Source organism: Myodes glareolus, chromosome 13 (assembly GCF_982192425.1).
Source record: "Myodes glareolus chromosome 13, mMyoGla1.1, whole genome shotgun sequence".
NCBI classification, from domain to species: Eukaryota; Metazoa; Chordata; class Mammalia; order Rodentia; family Cricetidae; genus Myodes; species Myodes glareolus.
The window spans coordinates 52499314-52509279 of NC_142038.1; the positions used below are offsets into that span (position 1 = coordinate 52499314).

At 51.5% G+C, this 9966-nt stretch overlaps 1 protein-coding gene across 1 annotated transcript; it reads right to left on the reverse strand.

The window, feature by feature from the left end:
* Positions 1 to 5827: 5827 nt before the first annotated feature.
* On the reverse strand, positions 5828 to 9585 carry Egr1 (early growth response 1). Its single transcript, XM_048442455.3, has 2 exons — positions 8989 to 9585; positions 5828 to 8318 (listed from the first exon to the last, which is right to left on the reverse strand). Exons 1-2 carry the CDS (start codon positions 9293 to 9295, stop codon positions 7015 to 7017), a joined length of 1611 nt encoding a protein of 536 aa, XP_048298412.1. The 5' UTR covers positions 9296 to 9585; the 3' UTR covers positions 5828 to 7014.
* Positions 9586 to 9966: the final 381 nt, after the last annotated feature.

Here is a 9966-nt window from a genome sequence, read left to right on the forward strand (position 1 = left end):
GAGGCCAGGACAGCCAAGGTTACAAAGAGAGAAATCCTGTCTAGAGAAATCAAATAAACACACAAAATGCCACACAGAAACCTACTACTTCTGTAGATGCCTTCTGAGTGCATGGAGGGGATTCAAGAGTCACTACATTATGGGGGAAACTATGCCCCAACTACACATTTATGCCAACAAATAAAACCTCCAGTGTCAAGAATGGGTTATAGCTTGAGTTGTTGGCCAAAGGGGTCTCATGGTCTGTCTCCCACAAATAACATATGCTATTGCTAAGGCAACTGGTCACTCTTCATAACCTGTTGACAAGGCCGTATTGAAGACACCACTTACTTACGTCATCAAACATGGAAAAATCAGCCAGTGTCCGACCAGAGGCTTCACCCCTACTGGCTGGTAGGTGCTAGAAAATACTTCGCACACTACCAGAGGAGAAAAGTAATCCTAAATTTCACCCAGATACAAACCCTGCAACCTACAAACGTGACCAACCTGCAAGATACACTGGCAAAGATGGGATGAGGGTAACCAACCGCCTTTGATTGGATTTACAGCCCACTGTATGAGATGGAGCACATCTCATACATCTTGGCCCTGCAAAAGTGGCCAAGAACCTGAGACGATATAGGTCATGGCCCTAGGGGAAAACCCCATTTTTCTGCTAAAGGCGCACAGCAATAAAATGACTCCATTATAATGACATATTGCTGTACCCACAGATCAGTGCCTCGCTCAACTCTCGTCAGAGAGGCTTCTTCCTGCAGTGGATGGTAATTAACACAGAAACCCACAGCTGAACCACGCGCAGAGACGCTGGAGCACTCAGTCTGAAAGGGGAGGTCAAACGCCTCCCCCAAGGCCAAGGGATCTATGAAGGAAAGGCAGAAAGATTGTACGAGCCAGAGGTGCTGCATGACGCCAAGGAAACGGCATCTTCCAGACACAACAGGGAACATACGAGCTTACGGAGACTGACAGCACACACAAGACTCACACAGCTTCAAACCAGATGAAACCCCAGCACTGAGGAGGGGCAGTGGACACAAAGTTCCATCCCTAACCGAAAAAGCTATTTGCAATTCATAGCTGCTGGGAAAGGGGAAATCAATATTTTCCAATGGAATGTCATTGTGTTTATCAACCATATTCCAAGACAGGGCCCATGTTTTTTGTTTTTTTGGGTTTTTTTTTGTGAGTATTTTATTTTGTTTTTTTTTACATTTTTGCATTTTGGTTTTCATTTTTTGTTATTTTTGTTTTTCCTAGATTTTTGTTTGGGAAAATGTTAGAGACAGAGAAAATGAATTTTGGTGGGTAGGGAGACAGAGACGATCTGTGGGGATTTGGGGGAAAGAGAAAGAAAGATGGCTCAGTGGTTAAGAGCACCGACTGAACCGGGCAGTGGTGGCGCATGCCTTAATCCCAGCACTCAGGAGGCAGAGGTAGGCGGATCTCTGTGAGTTCGAGGCCAGCCTGGTCTACAGAGAGAAACCCTATCTCAGAAAAGAAAAAACAAAAAGAGCATTGGCTGCTCTTCCAGAGGATCCAGGTTCAATTCCCAGCACCCACATGGCAGCTCACAACTGTCCAGCTCCAGGGGATCCGACACCCTCACACAGACATACATGCAAGAAAACACCAAAACACATGAAGAACATGCTGTCTTCAAAATCACAGAGATCCTCCTGCCTTTGCCTCCTACATGTTGGGATTAAAGGTGTGTGCCACCACGCCTGTCTCAATAGTGTCTAGAACCTCTTTGAGGACAGCCAGAGCTATCTCAAACAAAACAACAACATACCTTTAGGATTAGCCAGGGGTGGTGGCTCACCTCTGCAACCTCAACACTTGGGAAGCTGTGGGAAAAGAACTGGCCATGAGTTCACAGCCAGCAAGGGCTACAGAGCAAGTTCCAAGTCAGTCGGAACTACGTAGTGAGACCTTGTCTCAAAATATAAAAACTGGGAAAACCAAGGCCACTGTGTTGGCTCAGTGGGTAAGAGTTTACCATATAAGCCAGATGGCCTGAGTTTGATCCCCAGAACGCACAGTAAAAGGAGAGAGCCATCCTTCAACACACTAACAAATAAATAAAATGCTAAAAACAAAAACTTCGTATAAATTAAAAATAGAATCAAAGTCCTTGGTGCTGAGGAGGATGGGTCGAGAAGAGACAGGCCACAAGTGGAAAACGAGATAAACTCATCAGACCGGAGCCATCATTCTGACTTAAAGGCAGGTGATTATCTCAATTAAGCTTAACCAGAAAGGTGGCTCCTAAGTCCCATGACTGGGAAGGGAAGACTTGGGGAGGAAATCAGCTCAAACAGCGGGCCTGACTCGCTGTCTAAGTAGGAATCACTTTATGGGTATGAGTGTTTTGTCTGCATGTATGTCTGCGCACCCTATGAGTGCCTGCCCAATAGTCCATGTCTGGTACCCTGGAATTGGCGTTGTGGATGGTTGCAGTATGCCGTGTTGCTTCTGGGAATCAAACCAGGGTCCTCTGCTAGAACAAGGGCTCTTCGCTGCTGAACTATCTCTCCAGCCCCTGGAGGCAAAAACCTTACTGGCATTTGTTTCAGGAAACGTTTCCGCAGCGACCTAAACACACGGCTGCTCGCCCCACATAGGGAGGGCACTGGCGGTGGATCAAAGGATCCCACCAAATCCAGCCTGGTGAGCCAATGAGTTCACTGCAGTTACCTGCAGGAAATCAGGTTAGAGGTTACTTACAGGAACATGAATGGTTCAAAGCTCGCCCCAGCATGGCTCAGGCTTCATGAAAGCTGCCGCTGCATCTTGGCAGGTAGCAGGCGGGTCACACTCTGTGGGACTCTGCCGATGGGAGCCTCCTCTCCCTAGCCTTTCTAAACACTTTTATAACCTTGCGGGGGAGGGGCTTGTGAAACTTGTGAGTTTCAGCATTCTTAACCTTGGGAGGTTTGTTGACTTCCTGAGTCTCAGGACCACCTTCCTCCCTCCAGGAAGGGGTGTTTCAATTGGAGGAAATCACCACACCACCGTACCTAAAGGTTTCTGGGTAAAATGTTGAAATTAAATGTTCTTGACATCTGATTCTTTGAGACTTAGTCTCATTTCCCTTAGGACACTGGGGTCTCCGTTTGCCCCCCCCCAACAGGGCCAATATTAGCATGATGCTAAGATCTCAGTTAGATGGGGATGGGGACCTGGCAGAGAATTCCCAGCCTGTGGTCCTCTGACCTGGCTCCATTTCTTCTGTGAGTCAGGACGGGTAGAACGAAGTTCATAGGAAAGCTGAACATTGACAACCAGGCCAAATTCTTTCCTTCCGAGTGGAATCTTTCAAATTGCATGGGATGGAACATTCCTGAAATTCAAAAGAAAAAGACCTGTCAAGAATTTAGAAGGAGCCAGGTGTGGTGGTGCATGCCTGTAATCCCAGCACTCAAGAGGCAGAGGCAGGTCAGTCTCTGAGTTCAAGGTCAGCCTGATCTACAGAGCAAGTTCCAGGACAGACAAGGTCTACAAAGAAAAACCCTTTCTTGAGCCCTATAAAAAGAACTTAGAGGGATCTTAGAGGGATGCTGGAGGGTTGTGGTTGTTTTCCTTCAAATCTAAACCTGTTTCTCTCCCTCTCCCGTTTCTTCCATGCTGTCTTGGTCTTCCCCATATTCCTGAAACTCTAGGCAATGTCCCCAGGCAAAAATCCATTGTTCAACATTCATGCCACATCTCAACCATTACTAAGATCACAGCTTTCGCCAGTGCTGTCCTGTGTCTTGGGTTGCAGGTGGCCCTCCAAGGAGCAGGAGATGAAATTAACCCTTCTTATTTTGGATGATTCTTCTGGAACCCAGGTTTTGGTACAGGCTACGAAAGAGCTACATTCACAAACCCTGCCAACACACCTAGATTCCTGGTCCATAAAACAGGGCAATTTTTTTTTAAGTGGTGTCTTATTTCAGTCATGCAAAAGAACTTGAGATTGGAGTGTTAGAATCTAATGAAACCTTGATGCCAAGACCGAGGAAAATTGGCTAGCAAGCTTGGCAGAATTTCTCAGCCAGCCATCTGCCTAGGAATGACCTTGTTATCAAGGCCAATACCGAAAGTCCTCCTGGGCAAGACCGCAGTGGGACAGACCCTCTGGGAAACTGGTCTGGTAAGCTCATCCTAGAGTCATCAAACAGGAGACACTCCGCCGCCATGAAGGGACTGTCCTTGCTTCCTCCTTCCGACGCACTTTGTTTCTTGGGAATCCAGGGTGAGAGACTCCAAAGAATGTCTAACAGGCACAGACCTGCACGAGCCTCGAGTGAGATGGGGAAGGGTAGGCGGGGCTAGGAAGAGGTCTTGTGGGGACTTGGCAGTTTTGCCAGGAGGCTAACAGGGCTGTGCCCTTGTCTAGATAAGGTGCCTGGTTCCCCCTGGTCTAGGCTAAGGGATCTGGATTCATGGGAAATGGCAGAGAAGTGTTGGCAGGGGAGGATAGAATGCACAAGAACTAGGCTAATGCTAAGGGACTACTGGCATTCCCTAGGACCCAGGAGGTGAGGGTTGAGAACCTGAAGGGCCCTCAGAGGAAGCAGAGGGGTGGGGGTGAATTCACCTTGATTCCACCTAGTTCCTGAGGGATACTTGGGTGTCTGGGGTCAGAAGGTGAGTGTGGAGCCAAGGCTGGAGAATTCTAGCACACCAAGGTCACCATGCCCTCTGCCCTAAGATCGTGGGTATCTGGTGAATTCGCAGAAGATGAGACACATTGGACTTTGAGGTGGCGTTTCCACAGCCCTCCGTGCTAACTGCACTGGACACTAATGGCCACTGTCTTCCCGACTCAGTAACGCAGAGGCATTGAGGTCCACTCCTACTTAGGCTGCCCAATTTAACTTTCCCACCTTCTCTAAGTCCCCAGCTGGATTGGGTGACTGTCTTTGCGTCCAGAGAGCCACACACTTGCCCTGATTGTGTAACGTACCATCGTGTTGTAATTGTTGGCTCACATCTCCATCTCCCCAACCATCTGCATTCCTGGAACAGGAACTGTTCTTGTCTGTCTGTCATGGCCAAGCCAAAGGCTCTCACTGAGCAGACAGATGCTCACATACTCAGGAGCACCCCAGCACTGAGTATCCTTTAGGGGCCAGGGTCAAGAAAACCTTGTACTGTGTACTCCTATCCAACGGGAACACACTTTGCCACCTCCTATTCACCCTGCCCTGTCTCCCAGGAAGCTGCCAAGAATGGCCTTTCCAACTGGCAAAGGGATGAGCTCTCCTTCCTGGAAGGTTTTGGCTGGAGAACTGGCCCCTGCTTCTAAGTTGTTGGGGCCATGCAAGGATGGAGAAGTTGAGTCAGCCTGTGTTGTCCACCTCGTATCTCCCCCAAGAACCAGATTTCTCCAACTCTGGGTAAAGGTAGAAATGAGGGATGGCATTAGCTTGTGTCTCTGGCCACAAGGCCACCTCAGGCTCCAATTAACCAACACAAAGCTACAATCCACCACACTGACAGGAAAACCTGGACATAGGGAAACAGGAGTAGAAGAGTGCCTCTTTCTGTCTTTCTTTCTTTTTGAGACAAGATTTTTCTGGTTGTCCTGGAACTCACTCTGTAGACCACACTGGCCTCGAACTCACAGAGATCTGCCTGCCTCTACCTCCTTAGTGCTGGGACTCAAGGGATGTGCTGCTTAACATGTGCAAGGTCAGTTCCCAGCACCAACACACGTGCACACACATCAGTAAAGCCACCGTCTGAAGAAAACCTCAATCCCCTTTTAGGCAGGAATGGCTACTGTACAGCCCTCCCCCAGCCCAGGAAACACATAACCAGTTACAACTTCTTTATTTTCCTTTTAATTTTTCGGAAGGATATACACCACATATCCCATGGGCAATAAAGCGCATTCAATGTGTTTATAAGCCAAACAAGTCACTTTGTTTAAGCAAACACAAGTACAAAGTAAAATAAAACCACAAAATAATGAACTTCATGTTCATAACATACAAAAATTGCCGCCTACTCAGTAGGTAACTACAACATTCCAACTCCTGAATATATGTATAAATTTACATTTTCAGTTAAAAAAATAGACTTTTGAGAGTTCAGATTTTGTTTTAAATTTTTTCTTCTTACATTCTGGAGAACCAAAGCTCAGCTCAGCCCTCTTCCTCATTTTTCTCTCAAAGCCTTCCCCAAAACATCACTCCTACCCGCTTAAGGCCAGAGGTGAGCGTGTCCCTCACGATTGCACATGTCAAGCCATCGGCAAGGCGTGTCACACAAAAGGCACCAAGACGTGAAACTTTTTAAACCAAAGGGACGGGCAAAATTTTTTTCAAGAAAAGAAAATAAAAACAAAAAACCAAACAAACCATACTTTGTCACATGTGAGTACAGTCGAGCAGTATTTACAAAGAGGTTAACGGACACTCTGACACATGCTCTGGTTAATACCTAGACTGCTGCTTCAAAAGATGCTCCAAACATTGTCACAGCAGCGGCGTCACAAAATAGAGGATCACCATTGGTTTGCTTGGCTTTGCTCCCCCTCCCCCCCCCAAAGTGAGGACGGAACTCCAAATAATACAATAGAGTATGCAAATTATCTCCACATCAATACCCCAAGGAAAACAAAATCCACGGCACAGACGCTGTACAAAGATACAGGGCAGGGTTCCGAGGACCCAAACCCATTTCGCCAACTTGATGTTGTAGCACTGAGGGGAGCCAGGGTCAGGCGTATGATGGAGATGATACTGAAATGATTTATCCAATACCCATGCAAATCAAGTTCTTTGGATAGAGGTGAAGAACTTGGACATGGCTGTTTCAGGCAGCTGAAGTCAAAGGGAATAGGAGCGGGAAGCGGGGACGGCAAGTGAAAGGGCCGTTGGCCAACAGACCTCCTCCTTTGGATCAGAGGAAGAACTTGGCTTTGACCTAAGAGGAGCCCCTTCTGGTGGCCACCTCCCTCCTGTCCTTTATTGTCTTTCATGGTTTTCCCCCTCCCTTTCTTTCCTCCTTTTAGCAAATTTCAATTGTCCTAGGAGAAAAGGTGGCTGTCATGTCCGAAAGCCCAGTCGAGGTGCTGAAGGAGTTGGTGACCGCTGCCGAAGGGAAGCTGCTGACCTGGGCAGGGAAAGCAGGGGGAACCGAGGCATAGGTGGTGGCCACTGAGGGCGAGGGGAAGCCACTGTGTGCAGGAGATGGGTAGGTAGAGGAGCCAGGAGAGGAGTAGGAGGTGGGCACAGGGGACGGAAATGAGGTGGTGGCGGGGGATGGGTAAGAGGTAGCCACTGGGGACGGGTAGGAAGAGAGGGAAGAGGTGGCTGAAGAGGCCACAACACTTTTGTCTGCTTTCTTGTCCTTCTGTCGTAAGTGGATTTTGGTATGCCTCTTGCGTTCATCGCTCCTGGCAAACTTTCTCCCACAAATGTCACAGGCAAAAGGCTTCTCGCCTGTGTGGGTGCGGATGTGAGTGGTAAGGTGGTCACTGCGACTGAAGTTGCGCATGCAGATTCGACACTGGAAGGGTTTCTGGCCTGTGTGGATGCGGATGTGGCGGGTGAGCTCATCGGAGCGAGAAAAGCGGCGATCGCAGGACTCGACCGGGCAGGCATACGGACGTTCGTGGGGGGGCGTCTTGCTGGGCCGGTTAGGGTACTTGCGCATGCGGCTGGGTTTGATGAGCTGGGACTGGTAGGTGGTATTAAGAGCCTTTAAGTCCTGGGAGCCCGACTGAGTGGCGAAGGCTTTGATAGTGGATAGTGGGGTAAGTGAAGGCTGCTGGGTACGGTTCTCCAGACCCTGGAAGGGCTTCTGGTCTGGGGTGCCCAGGCCCAGGTCTCCCTGTTGTTGTGGAAACAGATAGTCAGGGATCATGGGAACCTGGAAGCCACCCTTGGTGGCAGGATAGGCAGGAGGCGGGTACTGTAGGGCTGTCCCTGCCGAGGCGGGAAAGGCCTGGGTTTGGGGCTCAGGAAAAATGTCAGTGTTGGGAGTGGGAAAAGTGGGTGCAGCTGAGTAAATGGGGCTGCTGTCATTGGAGGGCACAGCGCAGCTCAGGGGTGGGCTCTGGGAGGCAGAGGAAGACGTTGAAGCCGCTGGAGAAGGTGCTGAAGACGAAGAGACCGGAGGATTGGACATGCTCACGAGGCCACTGACTAGGCTAAACAGAGGTTCGGGCCACAAAGTGTTGCCACTGTTGGGTGCAGGCTCCAGGGAGAAGCGGCCAGTGTAGGTGATGGGAGGCAATCGAGTAGTTTGGCTGGAATAACTCGTCTCCACCATCGCCTTCTCGTTATTCAGAGCGATGTCCGAAAATGACTCTGGTAGGAAAGAGAGGAGAGAGGCCTGGTTACTGAAGAGCAATCACTCTCTCTCCGACGATGAGAACGGACGCGGCCAGGCAAGAGGTCGCCCAGCTACCACTGATGTGGTTAATAATTGATAGCAGCAGATTGCAATGTTCCTGGACCTGCTCCAGTGGCAGAGCCCATTTCAACAGCTGACGCAAACAGAGAATCCCCCCTCTACTGCAGCTAGGAGAGCGCTCCGCAGCGAGGCTGCGCGGGCAAGGGAATCCCGCCAGCACCCTAGTGGCCACAGCTAATGCGCGCCCCCTACCCTGGACGGCAGGGACATCCCTGTTCACAGATTTCAGCACTGCCTTGGGGACAAGCGGCAAGCCACGCAGCGCCGCTCGCGCGCGGGGGAGGGGGCAACCCTGCTCATCAAAACAAACCCCCTCCCTCCTCCAACCACCCACGCAGCTTGAGCTCTCCGTTCAAAACAAACGCTCTGCCCTCCGCGCACCGCAAGGATGGTGGTGGTGGTGGGGGGTGTCCCCGGACATCTAACACAAGACCCTGGAGCCATGTGGAATAAAGGGAACCCCAGTACCATGCCTACGATCTAGGAGCAGGTCTCTGCAGCAAAGGACTGGACGTTAGGATAGTCACTAAGGGGTATTCATCCTCGGCGCAGACCACCGCTTACCTGTGGTCAGGTGCTCGTAGGGCTGTTCGCCCGGCTCCCCCTGAGGATTGAAGGCGCTGCTGCCGCTGTTGCTGCCGCCCCCACTACCGCCCCCGCTGCTGCTGCTGCTGCTGCTGCTGTTGCTGTTACCACCGCTGCCCTCTGGGGCTCCGGCAGCACCGAGGAACTGGGGAGCCCCGTTGCTCAGCAGCATCATCTCCTCCAGTTTGGGGTAGTTGTCCATGGTGGGTGAGTGAGGAAAGGAGCCGAACGGGTCAGAGATCTGCAGCGGGGACATCAACTGCATCTCGGCCTTGGCCGCTGCCATCCCGGACGAGCGAGCTGGAGAGCTGATGTTGGGCGGTGGGCGCAGCCCGGGGCGAAAGCTACTGAGGGCACACTCGCCAGGAGTTGGCCGGGTCACATACAGGGCGCCAGGGCACACTGCGGGGAGTATAGGTGGACCCCCAGGCTGGCGGTGACCGCGGCCCGTGGTGGACGCAAGGCTGCAGCGGAGGCTGGGGCAGGGGCCGATCTTGCGGCGGCGGAAGCTGACGGCGGCGGCGCGGCGAATCGCGGCGGAGGCTCCCCAAGTTCTGCGCGCTGGGATCTCTCGCGACTCCCCGAATCGGCCTCTATTTCAAGGGTCTGGAGCAGCACGGGCCCGCCTCCGCCGTGACGTACATGGCCATATATGGGAAGCAGGAAGCCCTAATATGGAAGGACCGGCCGGGAGGACCCGGAGTGACGTGAAGCACCCCCTATTCGAGAGCGGTGGGCACCTCCACCATGAGACCCGCTCCGGCATCTCGGGCACACAAACTCTGGGAAAGCCGAGTATCGGAACGGCAACGGTGGCCTCCGGGGCCAGGCGCCTGGAGTTCCCAGCCTGCCCCCGCCCCAACCCCCTCGCCCCTCCTCCCAGAGCCGGAAGCGGTAGGTCCATATTGGGCCGCTCCAAATAAGGCGCTGCCCAAATAAGGTCTGTTCCGGCGGGGG

Excerpts from the sequence above, each read along its gene's own strand:
- Egr1 (XM_048442455.3), bottom strand. The coding sequence starts at position 9,295 with ATGGCAGCGGCCAAGGCCGAGATGCAGTTGATGTCCCCGCTGCAGATC. Across the intron at positions 8,319-8,988 it reads CTACGAGCACCTGACCACAG|AGTCATTTTCGGACATCGCT; the intron begins GTAAGCGGTGGT and ends CTTTCCTACCAG.